Source organism: Dreissena polymorpha, chromosome 2, assembly GCF_020536995.1.
Source record: "Dreissena polymorpha isolate Duluth1 chromosome 2, UMN_Dpol_1.0, whole genome shotgun sequence".
Classification (NCBI taxonomy): domain Eukaryota; kingdom Metazoa; phylum Mollusca; class Bivalvia; order Myida; family Dreissenidae; genus Dreissena; species Dreissena polymorpha.
The window spans coordinates 40,267,777-40,287,427 of record NC_068356.1 but is presented as its reverse complement, the minus strand read 5'-3'; the positions used below and the strand labels follow the sequence as shown (position 1 = coordinate 40,287,427).

The 19,651-nt window shown below is 36.5% G+C and overlaps 1 protein-coding gene across 1 annotated transcript; it reads left to right on the top strand.

The window, feature by feature from the left end:
- Positions 1 to 4,959: 4,959 nt before the first annotated feature.
- Positions 4,960 to 18,183, top strand: LOC127869675 (kelch-like protein 24). The gene is made up of 2 exons (XM_052412333.1): positions 4,960 to 5,054; positions 16,334 to 18,183. The coding sequence occupies exons 1-2, from the start codon at positions 4,960 to 4,962 to the stop codon at positions 18,057 to 18,059; spliced, it is 1,821 nt and encodes a 606-aa protein (XP_052268293.1). The 3' UTR covers positions 18,060 to 18,183.
- Positions 18,184 to 19,651: the final 1,468 nt, after the last annotated feature.

The window sequence follows — 19,651 nt, the reverse complement described above, 5'->3', positions numbered from 1 at the left end:
GTTAGGGTGTCTAGTAGTCCAAGTTTTGTGACAACTATTATAAAAACACGCAATCTGTGGCTTAATAGTGTTCGTAATTTGCCGAATCGCGTATGTTGCGATTTACAATTTGGCTAAAACGCAAATCTTATACTTTGGTCGGGAAAGATTTACTATCCCCACGCTTTTAAAAGCGTGGGGATTTTGTATTGATCTCCACTGTCCGTCTGTCCTGGTCACTATCTCATCCTACACTATTAGCACTAGAACCTTGAAACTTACACACATGGTAGCTATGAGCATATGTGCGATGGTGAGCTATTTGGAATGTTGATCTGGCCCCTGGGTAAAAAAATATGGGTAAATAAATGGGTAAAATGGGTAAAACAAAACTCATTTTAATACCAACATACGACGCACATGATCATAACTTTTGACCCAGGGGTCAGATCAAAATTCCAAAAAGTGCACCGTCGCACATATGCTCATAGATAATATGTGTGTAAGTTTCAAGGTTCTATTGCTAATAGTGTAGGAGGAGATAGTGGACAATGGGGGTTGGGTGGGGCCCAAAATTTTGTTTTAACATAACTTCTTGATTTATTCACCAATTGACTTCAAATTAATACTGAATATCTCTTGTGACAACACGGTCCATCTCGACCACTCATGTCCACCTTACCCACCCCAGGGCAATTGATAAAGGTAAAGGCAGCTTGTTTCCCGTCCTCTTTCAAATTTATCGATAGGTCCACGGGTACTACTTCCCCGTACCCTCAACTTTTATTTTCGTACCCAATTTTTTTTTCGTACCCACAATTTTTCGTACCCATTTTTTTATCCCATTTTTTTCGTACCTAAATTGTTTGGTATCCACAATTTTTTTCGTACCTAATTGTTTTTTCTTACCCATTTTTTATCGTACCAAAATTTTTTTTCGTACCCAATTTTTTTTCGTACCCATCTTGGTTTTGTACGCAATTTTTTTTGGCATAATTTTTGCGTAATCAAAATTTTCGTACCCAATTTTTTTTCGTACCCAAAATGTTCGTGCATACATACACAATTTTGCTGATGTTGATTAACTGAGATTGATGCTTTTATATCCATCCTCTTCAAAAGCATCGTCACACCAGTACTGTCAGTACTTTGATTCTTATTTGTCATTGATTATCCCCACGCTTCAAGTCGGAGCGGGGGATTATGTGGTTATCTCCGCCGTCTGTCCGTCCGTCCGTCCTGGCCACTATCGTAGCTATGAGCATATGTGCGTCAGTGCACTATTTGGAATTTTGATCTGGGTCAAAAGGTATGGTGATTGGGATGGGGCCGGGTCAGAGATTTTCACTCATTTGTTTAGGTTATTTTACATTAACTTCTTCATTTATACACCGATTCACTTCTAATTGATACTGAATTTCTCTTATAACAATACGGTCAATCTCAACTATGCATGGCCCCATTACCAAACCTGGAGTGCCCCGCCTACATAGACCACGGCCACCCAAAATTTTGATTTAACGTAACTTCTTCATTTATTCATCAAGTAAATTCAAATTAATACTAAACATCTCTTATGACAACACGGTCTATCTCGACCATCCATGTCCACGTTACCCACACCGGGGCCCCACCAACATAGGCCTTGCCCACCCAAAATTGCCTTTTAATATAACATCTTTGCGGCGACGGCCTCTACCGCGCCATTTTTCTAGTTACTGTTATGTTAGCCTTAACAAAATTAATGTGTGAATAAAGAATTTGTTTAAATAGCCCGTACTTAATTAAGTTTATGGTAAATGTCCGACGGCGACATATTATTTTGGAAATTACACTCGGTGGCCAAATACTTAAAGTTGTAGTAGTGGCAGTAGTAGTTATTGTTGTTTTTGTAGTTGGTGCTGTTATTGTTGGTGTTGTAGCATAAGTAGTAGCAGGAGTAGTAGTGAGTCTTGTTGGTATTTATTTTGTTAATTGACAGAATATAATAACGTGCGTTATTGTATGCCATAAAATATTCCAGACATGGAAAGTATAGGATGTTATTAGGAAGGTCAGAAAGCCATTAAGTATCAATCAGAATTGAAATTCTGGTCACATAACCTCATGGGAAATTTAATTCGGCCTACAGAAGAAATTTATGTTCCCAAATGTTGTCTTAACTAACTTCAAATACAGATCAGGCAATAGAAATGCATATCCCATGGGCAGAACGATGTGACTAGATAATAGACGACATGATTAATATACTAACTGCTTTAGGAATTCCCTGGAAGGGTGGGAGGTCCTGACTGTTTGTTTTCTGAAGAAGTCGAGTGCAGAGGATTTCCTGCTTGTTCGGCTGGTGCACTGGGGTAAAATGATAACAATTTAGAAACCTACTGCGACAAATGGAATTTAAAAGGGAACAAGGTCATATTTCGATAAGGTGGGACAATTAGTAAAGCGGATACATGAAAATACATATGTAATAGTGAAGAATTAGAAATTATGCAAATTATGAACATGTCAAATTACTGTAGAATGGTCATGGCAAGCGGTGGATCATTGTGTCCGCACAAATAAACTACATACATGTACATGAAAAAGCAATAAAATCATTGCATTATTTGCTCACCCTAACAAAAGACATGAACATACTATCATGTCTGTTGTTTTAATGCATATATATCAATCGATTTAAACTATTATTGCGTGGTTTGGGGATTATCGTATAAAATACTAGTAAATGTAAAAATGTCAACAAATAATTATTGCTAGATGCCAAAGTTCGTCGGTTCCCTCGTATGTAGACAGATATGTCATGAGTATTAAATATTGTTTAAAATTAAAACTGTAATTCAGGGAAATTGTATTTTTCATTGTAATAAGTATACAGAGATTAGACATCGAACTAAAAAATAACGCACTCAATTAGTCATCGAACGAATGTGATATTTTTTACGAAAAACCATTTTTACCGATGTACGGCCAAGCCCTTGATCTGTGAACTGCGATCAATTTATCCTGATATTCAAAAACAGATTACGAGACCAGTACATCACTCTCTGGAATGACAGTTCGACATATCGAGCTCAATGATTTATAAAAGGAACTTATATTTGCATGCAAAAGATTATCGTATCTCGATATTTGTGAAAAAAAGAAAAGGAACATTATTGGTAAATAATGTTTGTAGTCTCACAAATTATCTAGGAAAACGGGAGGATAACAGAACATTATCAGAGATTAACGTCAATGTGATTTATGCAACCCTAATGACAGGAGGGATGACTATCATTGTGTTCTTTAATTATGCTGCTGTAAAAGAAACATTAATATAAATCCAGTATATACCCCGTCAAAATATGTTCAAGTTTATCGAATTTCTGAATAGCTCGAACAAAATAGTATTAAGAAAACTAGCAATTTAACTTTAAAATGCTTTAAAATACGATAATTTGTGTACATATATTCAATATTAAGTACTTTTTCACAAAGAAAATATGAACGTAGTATTATACTATTTGTTGCACTTATTTAATTTCTTTTGACATTATGTTGTCACTATGCACATGAAAAAACCCCAGCCATGTGACATTCTCACGAATACATGAGTATTTCTTGTAAATTTAAATGGATATTTCTTTGAAATGATTTAGGATGTATGTTGTGCATTTACTTCAAGCGAATTGTTTCATGTATGCAAATAACGATGAGTCAAATATATTATAATGAAATGTTCTGTTCAGTACCCTTTGATTCACTGGCCATAAGACATAAAAAACTATACGAACAGTGAGCAGTTTTGTTGAGAATGCGTGTAGTTCCATTCGGCTCAACAAGAACACACGAGCCGGAGCTAGCTACCTAATGGTTGAACCCACCTATTGTGCCACCATACTGATGTGTTCTAGCTAATAAATGGTTGAGGCCACCTATTGTGCCACCATACTGATGTATTCTAGCTACTAAATGGTTGAGGCCATCTATTGTGCCAACATACTGATGTGTTCTTAGCTTCTAGCTACTAAATGGTTGAAGCCAACTGTAGCGCCACCATAATGGAGTATTCTAGCTACTAAATGGTTGATGCCAAATGTATGCGCCACCATACTATAGTGTTCTAGCTACTAAATGGTGGAGGCCACCTATTGCGCCACCATACTGAAGTGTTCTAGCTACTGAATTGGTGATGCCTACGGTGGCGCCACCATACTGGAATGTTCTAGCTACTAAATAGGTGATGCCTACTGTGGCGCCACCATACTAAAGTGTTCTAGCTACTAAATGGGTAATGCCTACTGTGGCGCCACCATACTAAAGTGTTCTAGCTACTAAATGGGTGATGTCAACGTGGCGCCACCATACTGGAGTGTTCTAGCTACTAAATGGTTGAGGCCATCTATTGCGCCACCATACTGAAGTGTTCTAGCTACTAAATGGGTGATGCCTACTGTGGCGCCACCATACTGGATTGTTGTAGCTACTAAATGGGTGATGCCTACTGTGGCGCCACCATACTGAAGTGTTCAAGCTACTAAATGGGTGATGCCTACTGTGGCGCCACCATATTGAAGTGTTCTAGCTACTAAATGGATGATGCCTACTGTGGCGCCACCATACTGAAGTGTTCTAGCTACTAAATGGGTGATGCCAACGTGGCGCCACCATACTGGAGTGTTCTAGCTACTAAATGATTGAAGCCACCTATTGCGTCACCATACTGAAGTGTTCTAGCTACTAAACGGGTGATGCCTACTGTGGCGCCACCATACTGGAGTGTTGTAGCTACTAAATGGGTGATGCCTACTATGGCGCCACCATACTAAAGTGTTCTAGCTACTAAATGGGTGATGCCTACTGTGGCGCCACCATATTGAAATGTTCTAGCTACTAAATGGGTGATGCCTACTTTGGCGCCACCATACTGAAGTGTTCTAGCTACTAAATGGTTGATGCCAACGTGGCGCCACCATACTGGAGTGTTCTAGCTACCAAATGGCGGTGTCCAACTGTGGTGCAACCATACTGAAATGTTCTAAGCACCAAATGGTTGATGCCAACTGTGGCGCAACCAAACTGGACTGTTCTAGGTACCAAATGGGTGATGCAAACTGTGGTGCAACGATACTGGAGTGTTCTAGGTACCAAATGGTTGATGCAAACTGTGGCGCAACCATACTGGAGTGTTCTAGCTACTAAATGGTTGATGTCGACTGTGACGTCACGATACTGGAGAGTTCTAGCTACAAAATGGCTGATGCCAACTGTGGCGCCACCATACTGGAGAGTTCTAGACACCAAATGCTAAAAAACACGAACTTAACCATTCTGAACGGCATGTGTTCTAAATGATCATTTATCCTACTTACAAAAAGAATCGTATATATTTACATTAATTACATGCTACACCCTAATTCGTGTTTTTTTCCATAGAAATGAAATGGCCAGTTCCTGATTTCCGGTCACAGCACAGCACTTGGAATATTGCAGTTTCAATTCTGCCGACTCGCATAATTAATTCTAATGAACGATTTATTTGATCTGTATATGTTTCACTTGACACTAAATAGTAAACGTTGTAGAGACAAACGGAAAAAATGAGAACAATATTTGAAATACGTCAGTAAATAGTGATTTTGCAAAACAAAGCCAGGTCAAAATAAGGCGGGTTGTATCGCAAGAGTTGATTGTGAAAGGTTGTAACATACGGGCACGGAGGACGAGTGGAATTCGATGTCATTTAAGCAACGAGCGCGATTTAATACACCGGAACACAACAGTCATTTTATTTTGCTGCATACATATTAGAATGAAAAATCGAAACTAGTCTGTGCAGTCCGCACAGGCTAATCAGGGACGACACTTTCCGCCTAAACTTGATTTTCGGTAAGGAGGGACTTCCTTGAAACTAAAAATACCATTAAAGCGGAAAGTGTCGTCCCTGATTAGCCTGTGCGGACTGCACAGGCTAAACTGGGACGACGCTTTACGCACATGAATTAAGCCCAGTTTTCTCAGAACAAGACACATTTTATACTGAAATTTAGAATCTTCTGTAGCTTGTATTTTATAATTTATTTATAAGCATGTGTATACATACATTATAAAACCGGCATGCTTCCATTTAAAAACTTAAGATTGCAATAAGTTCTCTATCATTTTAGGGAATGAATAAAATGTATGCACCAATAGCGGAAGTGTTATTTTTTGTTGTAACGGTGAAACTTGTAAATATGCGAGCTAGTCCATACACGCATATCATTGTTTGTAGGACAAATCTTCAAAACATGAATACCATAATCTGTTTATAAGCTGAACAAGTAGGAAAGTAAGGTAGATCCGCTTTCTATGTTATTAAATTGTATGGGTAACTTATGAACACACACGATCTTTGACGTTGATAAGTGCATGTCTGCTTTAGTATTATCTTTGTATTTATTTTATCTTAAGATATTATCCGCGAATCAAATGTATTATGGCAATAATGAAACGGTTATATATTTTTTTCCAGAAAATAAAATATTATTGTAGTGATTATAACTTTAGACACGTTCTTAGACATGTAGCAGCATTTTGATGATAATCGACAGAAGCATTTCTTTACCGCAGAATAAGCATACTTATTTGTTAGACTTTATTAGTCAACACAACTGATTTGAATGCCTATTATGACGTATATACATGCACGCTGCCATGTTGAAACGCTTGCAGTGATTCAAATATAAAAAAAACAATGCCTCAGTGCTGGATTGTCGAAATCGCAAATGCCGGGAACTGTAACGTGGTCTGCTTAGCAGAGCCATAATCATAGTCATGAAACTATTTGGTTTCTTCATCTTCCATGACGAAGAGGAGATCTTAAAAGTAATGTCTTTGTGAAGATTCACATTTATATTTTATTACACAGGCGAACACTTACATTCGACACATGAACTAGTTTTCATATATGTATCCAATGACTTTCGGAAGAAGCATCAAACACGCAGTTTAATTTAATGTCTGAAGTGTTCGTAAGTCGTTTAATTCGTTTAATCACGTTTTTTTGGATTACGCGAAACTTGATAACATTTTGACTAGAGTCTAGTAATGTTAATACTTGAGTCGATGTGTGGTGTATACGGTCTTATGGTAAACACGTGCTAGCAATAAACACTTGAATAAAAATATAGTTTTGATTGGTTGATGAGAATACATGGTTAGTATTGAACACTCTTAAATCTAAAAAAGTTGTACCGCTTCTTCAGAAGTGTTATTAAACTGTTCGTATTCATCAACGGGATATCTTTTTTTAAAAATAAAAAAAGATCGTGAAAACTCGCTTTAAAAAAGCACACCACATGTACCGATAGCAGTGCATTCCTGTGTTTATATTGTAATCGATATTCTCTTTATTATGTTTTATTATGCACTAATGTTGTCATGTTATCGTTCCCTGAGTTATTGAGCAAAATTGAATCCCATATTTAAATTTATCATATTGAAAAATCACATTATAGAGTAAATATCTAAATTATCTAAAGTTTCTGAATATCGATTATTAAGTATGAGGGTTCATAATTTTAATACAAAGAATAATACATTTTAACGACTTTTTGTTTTTTCTTCTACTGCTTCAGAAAGTACGGCGAAGACAAAAGATTAAACATTCAACACGACAGCAGTATTATTACGTATGCCAATAATTTCCAAGTGCTATATTTTCTGGCCACAGTAAAGCCCGTGAACAGCTATTACATATCATTACTGTCAGTTTCATTTTCATTTCCACCATGAATCATAATTTCGCCCCAAACCATCAACCATATTAGATTATTTATATCTTTAAAGAATCTTATACGGTGTAATTGAAATAACAGTGTGCAAGATTTATCGTGACCTTAAACAATTAATTTTGCAGGCAGAATGACAGAGATACAATTGATTACACTGAAGATGATAAAGTTTATATTAAATATACTGCATATTATTCCTTATACATCAGGAATAATCATGTTGATTGTTTGGGAAAAAAATATTGGATTTGATAACGGACATGGTACTGATAGCTGATTACGCGCCCAACGCGTAATATAATGAGGCGTGTCTTTAAGCAATAGATCAACTGCAATCCCCAGGAGACGAAAGTAGTTAACGATAATATTTAAAGCATTTTGTTTGAATATGATATGATTCTATAAACAGCCAGATGAACAATTGATTGAGAGTGGACGTACTAATAATAGAAATATATTAACAGTTCATAAATTTTCCCGATGAACACAATTGATACCATTGACTTTTATTTATGATTAAAATTAGTGTTTGTATGTAAAGTTATGAACATTGAGAAAAAAGTTATAAGGAACTTTAATTGGTGTGACATATTATGAAAGTACATGTATCCCTAAAATAAATACATTGATGCCTTAGAAGATTCAACATTACTGCCAAGTTTTTTGGCAGTTATGTTCAATTATAACGACATTGCATGGATAATATATTAAGATTTCAGTCCAAAATAATGTCTGTCTGTCTGTCTGTCTGTCTGTCTGTCTGTCTGTCTGTCTGTCTGTCTGTCTGTCTGTCTGTCTGTCTGTCTGTCTGTCTGTCTGCCTGCCTGTCTGCCTGTCTGTCTGTCTTGTCACTTACCCAAGTGCATGTGCGTAGCTAGGTCGGACGACACGTATACAGTGTCTACTGTGTGTCGCGTAGTGTAACTTTATTTAAACATATTGCTTATTCAAAGTTTTATCAAAGTATTGTATAAAGAATACGTATTGAACAATAAATGGGTTTGTTTTTTAATTTAAATACATAGGATCAAACAAATTGACAGTATTACAGACGTAATTATTACTTAAGTATTATATGAAGACATTCCTTTTTAAAGAATATAGTAAGCTATCGCATTTTTTAAATATAACAATATATTACGACCTTATTGTTCTACAAGTGAATCGGGTTTTAAAATCAGTATCAAAACTCAATCTTCAATCGTGACACAAGTTCTAATTGCATCCATTGTTCGTGCGACACACATGGGACCATGTGACATTGTGTTATCATCTATTAACACTTCGGGAATAATTTTAATAATGCAGTGTTCCATTGACACAAGGCCGAGTCTGCTATGTAGATCGCTATTTGTAATTGCAATGTCATGAATTATGCGGTAGTCGTTTGGCGTTAAGAGCCACAATTCGTTTGAGCGATTGGCGTGTAATGATCTGGTTTTGTGCTAAGCAGTAAAGGTTCTAATTTAAGATGCATATGAATCAAATATTAAAAAGATGGATAACGATTAATAATGACGCTCGTCTTTGTTTGGTGTTAAGATTGATCTCACGGAATATTAACATACAACAGACAGACAGACAGACAGACATACAGACAGACAGACAGACAGACAGACAGACATAGACAGACAGACAGACAGACAGACAGACAGACAGACAGACAGACAGAACAGACAGACAGACAGACAGACAGACAGACAACAGACAGACAGACAGACAGACAGACAGACAGACAGACAGACAGACAGACAGACAGACAGACAGACCGACAGACAGACAGACAGACAGACAGACAGACAGACAGACAGACAGACAGACAGACAGACAGACAGACAGACAGACAGACAGACAGACAGACAGACAGACAGACAGACAGACAGACGACAGACAGACAGACAGACAGACAGACAGACAGACAGACAGACAGACAGACAGACAGACAGACAGACAGACAGACAGACAGACAGACAGACAGACAGACAGACGACAGACAGACAGACAGACAGACAGACAGACAGACAGACAGACAGACAGACAGACAGACAGACAGACAGACAGACGACAGACAGACAGACAGACAGACAGACAGACAGACAGACAGACAGACAGACATACAGACAGACAGACAGACAGACATACAGACAGACAGACAGACAGACAGACAGACAGACAGACAGACAGACAGACAGACAGACAGACAGACAGACAGACAGACAGACAGACAGACAGACAGACAGACAGACAGACAGACAGACAGACAGACAGACAGACAGACAGACAGACAGACAGACAGACAGACAGACAGTTTATTAAGACTTATACAAAAGTACATCGTCTTCATACACAAATATATACATTATTTTCTGTCACATAAATAGGTATTACAACATTACATTACATAACATAATATAGATGCTCATTTAAGAATACGAATATAAATAAGCATACTCAATTGCAAGACTACGTAAATTCCATCAAAGCGGTAATGAAATTTTTTAAACATAACATAACATAAATGGTCATTTAATAATATAAATATAAATAAACACAATCAATTGCAGGAATACGTTAAATCCATAAAAGCGGTGTTTATAAATAAACATAATCAAGTGCAGGAATATGTAAATTCCAACAAAGCGGTAATGAATTTTTTAAACGTAACATAACATAAAAGGTCAATTAAGAATACAAAAATAAATAAACACAATCAATTGCAAAAATATGCAAATTTCATCAAAGCGGTAATGAAATTTTTTAACAATATTATAAAGAATTGTATTTCTTAAAGCAAGAGCTTCCTTCATATATTCACATACATTTGAGATAACTGATTTGTCACATAAAACTAATAACTTGTGGAATTTATATACAGATAGTGTACGGCTTATAATTTTTTTCCTTAAATCAGTGAAACATCGGCATATACATATAAAATGGTATTCATCTTCTAAATCCAAATCATTACAACATAAACAATGACGTTCATTTCGTGGTATGTTATTTTATTTTATTAACACCATACTCTGCGTGTACATGTCACGGTTTCCGACTGTGAAATTTCATTCAGTGGATTTTTTCTTCATAAAACGGCAGTTTCTGCTGTTGTTGTTTGTTTGTACAAAAAACTTCGCATTTATCACTTTATCTTAGCCTCATTCATTTCATAACAATATTATGTTTATTTTTTTCACAATGAAATAATCACCGATTGGGATGTTTTGGTTCTGTGACTTAGTCACCATGAAATGCATTTTCAGAAGTAATAAAACAAATAGGGCCGATGACCACATATGCCTCTCTTCCAAATTGTATGAAAATTAACACAGGTGACGTCATTTTGTTTCTATGAGTGTTGTTCTCAATGAAAGTGACGTAATTTGCAAAATATTTATGAATGAAAACGACGTCAAATGTTTGTACAATTCAATGACGTCACTAAATAGTGAACTTTGTGAGTTATGAGGATAGTACTGCATTCTTTTAATATCATTTGTATCAGTGAATAAACTAATGTCACTTGTATAAATGTGAAATTAACTGTGAAAACTACTTGCCAATTAATATTAATATTGATAATAAGAATACATAAACTATTTAATGTAACAATTTTTTACCATTACAGAGGTGGTCTGTAATTATTCAATTAAATTAAGGTATTGATCTATAGCATCAAAGGTAAAGCATAATAGCAATAAATTATAATTGTTATGTTACTTGTATAACTGTAAAAATAACTGTGAAAATTACTTAACAGTTAATATTGATAATAAGGATATTTAAACTAATTAATGTGGCTGTTTTTTTACAATTAAAGAGGTGAATGGTCTGCATTACAATTTATTGACGTGATTAAGTGGGCGGAGCGATCATCGATAAGGCGTCATGTCAATTGTCAAAGAGATACTTGTACCTCTCCAGCAATTCACTGGGAATCGGTGATCACGTGATCTGTCTACGAATCATTTACGACTTTGTCAAGACTCTCGAGAGTTCATCCCGATTGAGTTGCGAGCCCGCTAAGATTCTCGCGATTTAGTTACGAAACAGTTACGATTTTGTAAAGAATGATATAGAAATAATATTTTTCCATCATGTTTTGTTGTCGAATAACCCACAGTTAGGAGTATAGATGCGTAGGAATTAAATCACGAATGCGGAGCACGAGTGCTTTGATAACACGAATCTATACTCCTTACTGTGGGTTATTCGACAACAAGCCATCATAGAAAAATATTATTTCTATTCTTACACGATTCTGATTGATTTGCTTCAAGCTTTTGGACGTGAACTATATTTTTCAATAATCCGCCCTTCTTAGTACAAAGTTCACTATTTAGTGACGTCATTGAATTGTACAAACATTTGACGTCGTTTTCATTCATAAATATTTTGCAAATTACGTCACTTTCATTGAGAACAACAGTCATAGAAACAAAATGACGTCACATGTGTTAATTCTTCTGAAAAGCTGACGTGCTATAAATGTTTTCTTAATTACGTTTCTTAACAAACAAATTCTTAGCAGGTGTGGTCATGCCACTTATCACCATGTATACAATTTGTTGTTTCATTACATTTATATACGTGCTACATTTTTTACATTTCTTTAAGAGCGGGATTTAAGCACGTGCATTTTACTGCAATATTTTCTTTATTTATTCGCAACTTTTTTCGAAACATTAAGCTCCGCCCATAATTTATTGCAGAATAACCCACACTTTATTTCCTTCTTTGTCTATAGAAAACAAGTCGCGTGCCGTGTTAGAATCAATATCAGTAGATATTGGCGCCGAATTCATGGGTGCGTTCGGTGAGGTCCTAGCTTAGTCGTGACCGATCTGCATCGTTCGTAGTACAGTCGCAGTAGATTCTTACACATCGTAGCGAAGTCGCGACCCTATTCGCAAGACTTCAACCGAACCCAACGATTCGTCGTAACTCAATCGTACCACTGTCTAAACTGAATCGCAGACTGTCACGAGTCTTCCCGATTCAATAAATGTGAGAAATCGTAGGCTTGTTTTCGTAGTGGAATAGGGCCATACGAGTACGATTCGTCAGGAATGCTACAAGCGTCCAACTCTTCTGTGTTTACTATGTGCATGCATGTTTGAAAATAAGTAAATAAAGATAATGATAAAAAACAATACAATGTATTTATTATTAATGCAGTGAGGGGCTAATGCTCGAAGGGGCAAATGTCCACATTGAGAAATTGAGTGAAGGGGCAAATGTCCACCTTGAGAAATTGAGTGAAGGGGCAAATGTCCACCTTGAGAATTTGAGTTAATGGGCAGATGCCCACCTTGAGAATTTGAGTGAAGGGGCAGATGTCCGTTTAGTCCTGATTTCATGAAGGGGCAGATGTCCGAAGGGGCAAATGTCCTACATTCGCCTAAATTGTATATGAACCGCATGTCAAGAGACGTTTTGGGACAGTCAAGCCTGTAAGCAGTATGATGCCTCGCTGATTAACCCATTTATGCCTAGCGTCTAGAAAAAAGGACTTTGCAAACAGCGTAGACCCAGATGAGACGCCGCATGATGCGGCGTCTCATCTGTGTCTGCGCTGTTTGCTTAAATGAATTTTTGTAAGAAATTTTCAAAACAAGAAATAAATATACTAGACATCCCTAATTTTGGAAATAAATTGATCCAATTCAGAAAGATGGGAGAGTCAACTAGGCATAAATGGGTTAAAAATGCTTACTAAAGAGAATTATGCATTCTAGTTGAATAAAAAAATATGAGCAAGACGAAGTTTGCTTTTAGAATTCAATGGACGTAATATTATATAATAAGAATCTGAACTTCTTTTCGGAATCCGGATATTCGGTTGTTATTCGGATAGCGATTTGATATTTTCGGACAAATAGTATTAACAAATGAAACTCTATTTTATTATGCATACTTATGCCATGTTTTTACGTGTACGAACTAAAACCACACAGGATCTAAGCCACTTAATCCCGGACGTGTCATAAACATGCTCGTTTGATATGCAAAAACGAATTCAAAACAGGTGGTGCGTTTACACCCGTATTTGACATTCTAATGCATTCGGCAAATAAAAAAGACATTATAAACCTTTCTAAATATATTTTTAATGCTAATGAAATGCGTAATAATATTGACAATCAGTTATAATTGTTAACTTTTACCAGACTATAGCCGTGTTATTTGATTTTTTCATTGAATATGTTTGTATAATTTAAATAATTCTACAATTTCTTCGTGTTACTGTTGAAGATATAATTATATTGATTGCTGCTGTATTACCGTTTTCTTTGTAAACTTCTCTTATTGAATCAATGTATTGATATTATTATACACACTGCTTTACTTTCTGTTTTGTGGGAAAAAAAGCATTGAATTGTGCTTATATGCTAATAAAGGTTGTTGAATTGCGTTTGCAGCAACACTAACAAAATGTCACAATATTTTATGCTAATTAGGAGCGTACTTTTTGATAATGTTTTAAGATATAAAATATATTCATTATGTCCGTTGCTAATTAATTTGTTGTAATTGGAACAAATTCAAATATGTGTTTTCCAATTATTTCGCATCAAAAGATCACTATTATTTAATTTACCTTTGTTGCCTTTCCACTTCAAGCACTGCAGTGTTTTACATGTGTTCAATTAAGCTCGAGTAAAACAATGTTATACAAAGTAATGTAATATCCGTCAATAGCAGGATTAACTATAACTTGATGTGTTTCGGAAGTTTTTTGGAAGAGCATTTTATAATTGACTTGCATTCAATATGAATAACAATTAAAATATGTTTATCGTACCGTTCTTTACAAGGAAGAAAAGCCATATAATTGTATACCTAAAGGGGGCTTCAATTTGACACGCCTTGGGAATAACTTGGATTTTGGACATAATATGTTATAACAGTTTCTGATGCAAACCGTTCCCGAGGTAATGCTATTGTAAGCTATAAAAGGAATACATAACACAATTTCACCCTCCGTCTACTAGCGAAACAAACACTAAACCCAGCACGACGCGTTAAATATTTAATACGTTTTACCGCTAAGACAGGAGTTATTAGCAATACAATCACATGTCAATCACGTGACGTAGCATACCTTATTGTTGCTATTGTACTATCAATCGATACACTGTTGTTTATCAACTGTCGGCTGGTATCAATTAAGATCAATACACCTATAAGCGTGCTTGTACTTGTCTGGTTGAGATGTTTGCATAGAACAGACGATAAACATACGGATTGTATGGCAGATACAATGTAGGTATGCAAGCCAACTAATACTCGGACACAGAATATTGAAAGGATTTCCACATGATGACTGCAATACAGAGCATGGATCTATCTCAAGCGTAAGTATGCGATGATTCGTTATTAGACTCTTCTTAGTTATTTGTTAGGGTTTGATAATAATAATATGTTGGAAAGCAACATTCTGCTTGTTATATTGCAATTTCTTCCATAACAGCAATATTAACAAACGCCGCAATAAATAAACAACAATAATAACTTATTTCATAACACAAACGTTGTTCTGCTGTCACTAATGCTTCTACTATTGCAACGTCTACCACTGATATAAATACTGCTGCTGCCTTTTCATCATCATCATCATCTTGATCATTCTACTACTACTACTTTTACTACTACTACTACAACATTAACAACAACAACAACACCACCACCACCACCACCACCAACAACAACAACAACCGCTACTACTACTACTACTACTACTACTACTACTACTACTACTACTACTACTACTACTACTACTATTACTTCTGCTTCTGCTGCTGCTTCTACTGCTGCTGCTGCTGATGCTGCTGCTTCTTCTACTGCTGCTGCTGCTGCTGCTTCTACTACTACTACTACTACTACTACTACTACTACTACTACTACTACTACTACTACTACTACTACTACTGCAGTTTTAAAAGAGCAAAATTTGCTTTTAAAAATTCAATGAATTCATTTAATCATATCCTGTTATCAAAGTTTGCACAAGAAGACACGTATTGAACACATTTTAATCTATTCAGCAGACAGGGATAAATATTGCCACTTATTATGACAGAAATATAGGTAACCTACCGTCATAATGTACGAATGCCAATGGTGACAGTTCAATTCGTTATCTGATTCACTGAGGCGTGGATCGTTATCTGAAATACTGAGGCGCATTCGTAATGTTAATATTGCCGCAAGATATTTCAGCTGTCAAAATCGTCATATTTCAGAGTCACTCTTTAAAATAGAAACAGCATTTCCCAGTTTTGTTGTTGTCATTTCTCGATGTTTCAATTATTGTATCTTCGTTATTTGATTTAATCATACCCGGAAATACAAACAAAGTGTTTGATATAAGTTAATTGGATTCTAAAAAACACAGCTTTTAATGGTCTCTTTGTTTAAAGATAAGGTAAAACAATAAGTTAATAGTTTATCAAGTGCAACATTTTTTTATATAAAAAAGGCAATAAAGCATTGTCAATAAAACTTATTACTGCTTATCAACTTGAAAAAAAGTTACTAAGCATAACTAAAACTAAGTAATTATTTACCCATTTAGCCGTTATATTTCCCTGTTTCAGAGGCATGGAGGAAACATCCGGAAACTGGCTGCAAGTCGGCCTCCGAGAGTTGTATGAGAAGCAGCGTCACTGTGACGTCATCATCGCGGTCCAGGGGGAGAGATTCCCGTGTCACAGAGCGGTGTTATCCGCTGCTTCCGGTTTCTTCGACGCCATGTTTACATCGGGGATGAAGGAGTCGAATTCGGATGTAATTAGTATTTCGGATGTGAATTCTTCAACGTTTCAAGATATTCTCTCCTTTATTTACCGCGGTGAGACGATAGTTAACACGAAAAACGTTGAAAGTTTGTTGAATTCTGCGAACATGTTCGAAATATCGGCCCTTCGGGCGCGCTGTGAAGCTATCCTTTTGGATGAACTGTCAGTGGAAAACTGCCTCGGTTTCTGGGTTACAGGAAGGGCGCTGCAGTGTGCGCGTTTGCAAGCGGCAGCTTGGGATCTCATTACGTCACATTTCGATGAAGTCCGACACAGCGAGGAGTTCATGCAGCTTGGTAAGGATGATTTAATAACGATCATACGGGATAACAATCTGAACGTCTCCAATGAAGAACACGTATGTAAGTTAGCCATATCCTGGATAAAACAAGACGAGACCGCGCGGAAACACTGCTTCCCGGATATCCTAGCCGAACTGAGGCTGTGCCAGATAAGCTTGGAGTTTTTACTTGACGATATTTTTTCTCAGAAGTTTTCTCAGCATAACGAGTATTGCGTTAATCTTCTCAAGGATGCTATTAAGTACCATGCGCTTCCTGAGCGGCGGCACACGTTTGACAGTCTGTCTGTGCGAATGCGTAAAAACTCCCCGGATATCATGCTGACCTTAGTGCTCGGACGCAGAATCAAAAAAGGCGGTGAGAGTATAACAGAGTGTCTCGGCTACAGTATCAAAGACCGGAAGTGGTTCTCAGTCGCCTCCACTCCGATCGACCTTGGTGAAGAGTTTGCCATGTGTCCCTATGGTAACGACATTTTTGTTTCCGGTGGTACCACTGAGCCTAAATCCATGTATTTATTTTCTGCGCAGCAACTGAAATGGTTCGAGAAATCAAAAATGGCGACCGGAAGACATCGCCACAGTATGGTTTGTGTGAAGGACAGTGTGTTTGTACTGGGAGGCTATAACTTCGGCACGGTGTCGACGGTAGAAGAATTTAAGATACAGACGAACACGTGGGACATGGCGGGGCAGTTGATTCACGCCGTGGAGGGAACATCGGCCGCCGTGCATGGGGAACGCATCTTCCTGTTCGGCGGTTGGAAGGGATTCACCGAAGAGACGACGGTCATTCAGTGCTTTGATACCACAAGCAGTACGTGCACGGTGATAGGCCACTTGCCGTCGCCGCAGAGACACTCTCGTGCAATCACGTTTAAGAAGAGAACCTACATCGTTTTCACAAATGGGGAGGTTCATTCGTTCAGGTCTGACGGACGAACGGAGCTCGTGCATAGAATGGAGAACTTTTACAAGAAGAATTTTGGTTTGATTAAAGAATCGTCAACTCTGTACATTCTCGGAGGCTGCGACGAGCCTACCGGAAGTGACGATTATGTGAAACGCTATGACGCAATCATTCGTGTAATGGCAGATGACAACGATGGCATCTTAGCGGAGCAACTTCCGGTTCCGATGGAGGTGTTTGGCTGTTTCCGGGCGGTGATAAGACAGAAATATCCGCTAGTCGAGTTCAACGAGAGCTTAGCATTCAGCGACTAAACTCTCCATGCATTGTGAAATGTGTAAATACGAATTAATATATTTAAATTTCCTAAACACATTCTCATTTGAAGGAAATATTGAACGTATTTTGTTATATTTGATTTTAAACAGCATGCATTTGTCGTACAAAGACATATATAGTATTTATTAAGCAATTATTTATTTTACTATTATTATTTAATTTAGCAATATTATTTTAGAAAGCTGTCAATTTGTCAAAATGTGATCGTACATATTACAGAGTCTTCTATAAATTATTATAACTATTTATCGCATTAAAGTATATTTATTGGATAACTTGTTTTTATTTACACATGATACTGAATTGTATTTCTTTGTTTATGAACACTTTAAATAAACATAAGCATACCGTGTTTTTTTAGAATATTGATAATTTTTATCCTAATTCATATCGTTATGTATATATTAAGCGAGTTTTAATTGAAAATCTAATTGCCGAGTGTGTCTTGGAAGAGAAATAAAAATGTATACTTTCTTTAAGTATTATACTACCATGCTTTAAAAAACGATTCGTGAATGGAAGTGTTGGCAGAAAACTTTAATCTCGCGACACAAACTCGCAATAAATGGTTTGAAATGATTAAGATCTCACAAAGTTATCTTACAATGTGATTTGAGTTTCAAGCCAAATTAAAAGACGTAACATTACGATTAAAGTGTAGAGACTGTAATCAATATTTGATTTCATGATCACGTAATTTTTCAACAAACGATGCAATGCCAAGAATGGTCATATGAGTCTGGGATATCAAGTAAAGATGGCAAGATTGTGGATCAGGCATTGCAAACAAAGTACATATAATTATCCTATAGGGATTGTTACGGCCGGGGATATCATGAAGGGATCGTTAACACGAGCGCAATCTTACTTTTGCTAATTTTCTTCTTCATTACTTATGCTCATATTGCCTCCATTGCTCGATTGCCATAGAAATTAAAATGAGAATTACTAAAATCGTGCGTAAAACGGATATTAAACCCTCATAATAACTTTGTTAATTACATATAACAAGAAGTGTTACGCTTAATATTCAGCACTGCGACGTTAAGAAAACAGCATAGAGTGCACGTCTTATTGGTAAGTTAACAGAAATTTAGATTAGAATGCAACTGATCTACACATTTTTCAGCGAGATCACACTTCAAGGGAGACAATTACGAGCTAAAGAAATTTTGTCATCACAGAAGTAGTTTACCTTTGTAACACTCTTGTAACACTCAGTTAGTGCCCGAGCGCCCTTGAATATAAAGTGATGTATTACCCGGTAACCTGCAATATTTACCGAGGCAGTGAAAGTCGGTGAAAGCCATTTCACGAAACGAATAGGAAAATCTAAAAGCGTGTAAAATACAACAAAATAAAACTGTTAGAATCGCAATGTGCAAATATTGTTTGATAGTCTTCTTCAAAGTAAAATGCTTGTTTTTTCGATTTTTTCTTTTACTTGACAGATTATGCAAGTTCAAGCTGTTAAGGTAATCAAATATAGAAACCCCCTAGAAATATGACCAAGAGAGAAACTCTTCTAAACATATGCTAGTTATAATTTTAGGCAAAAAGGTCGATT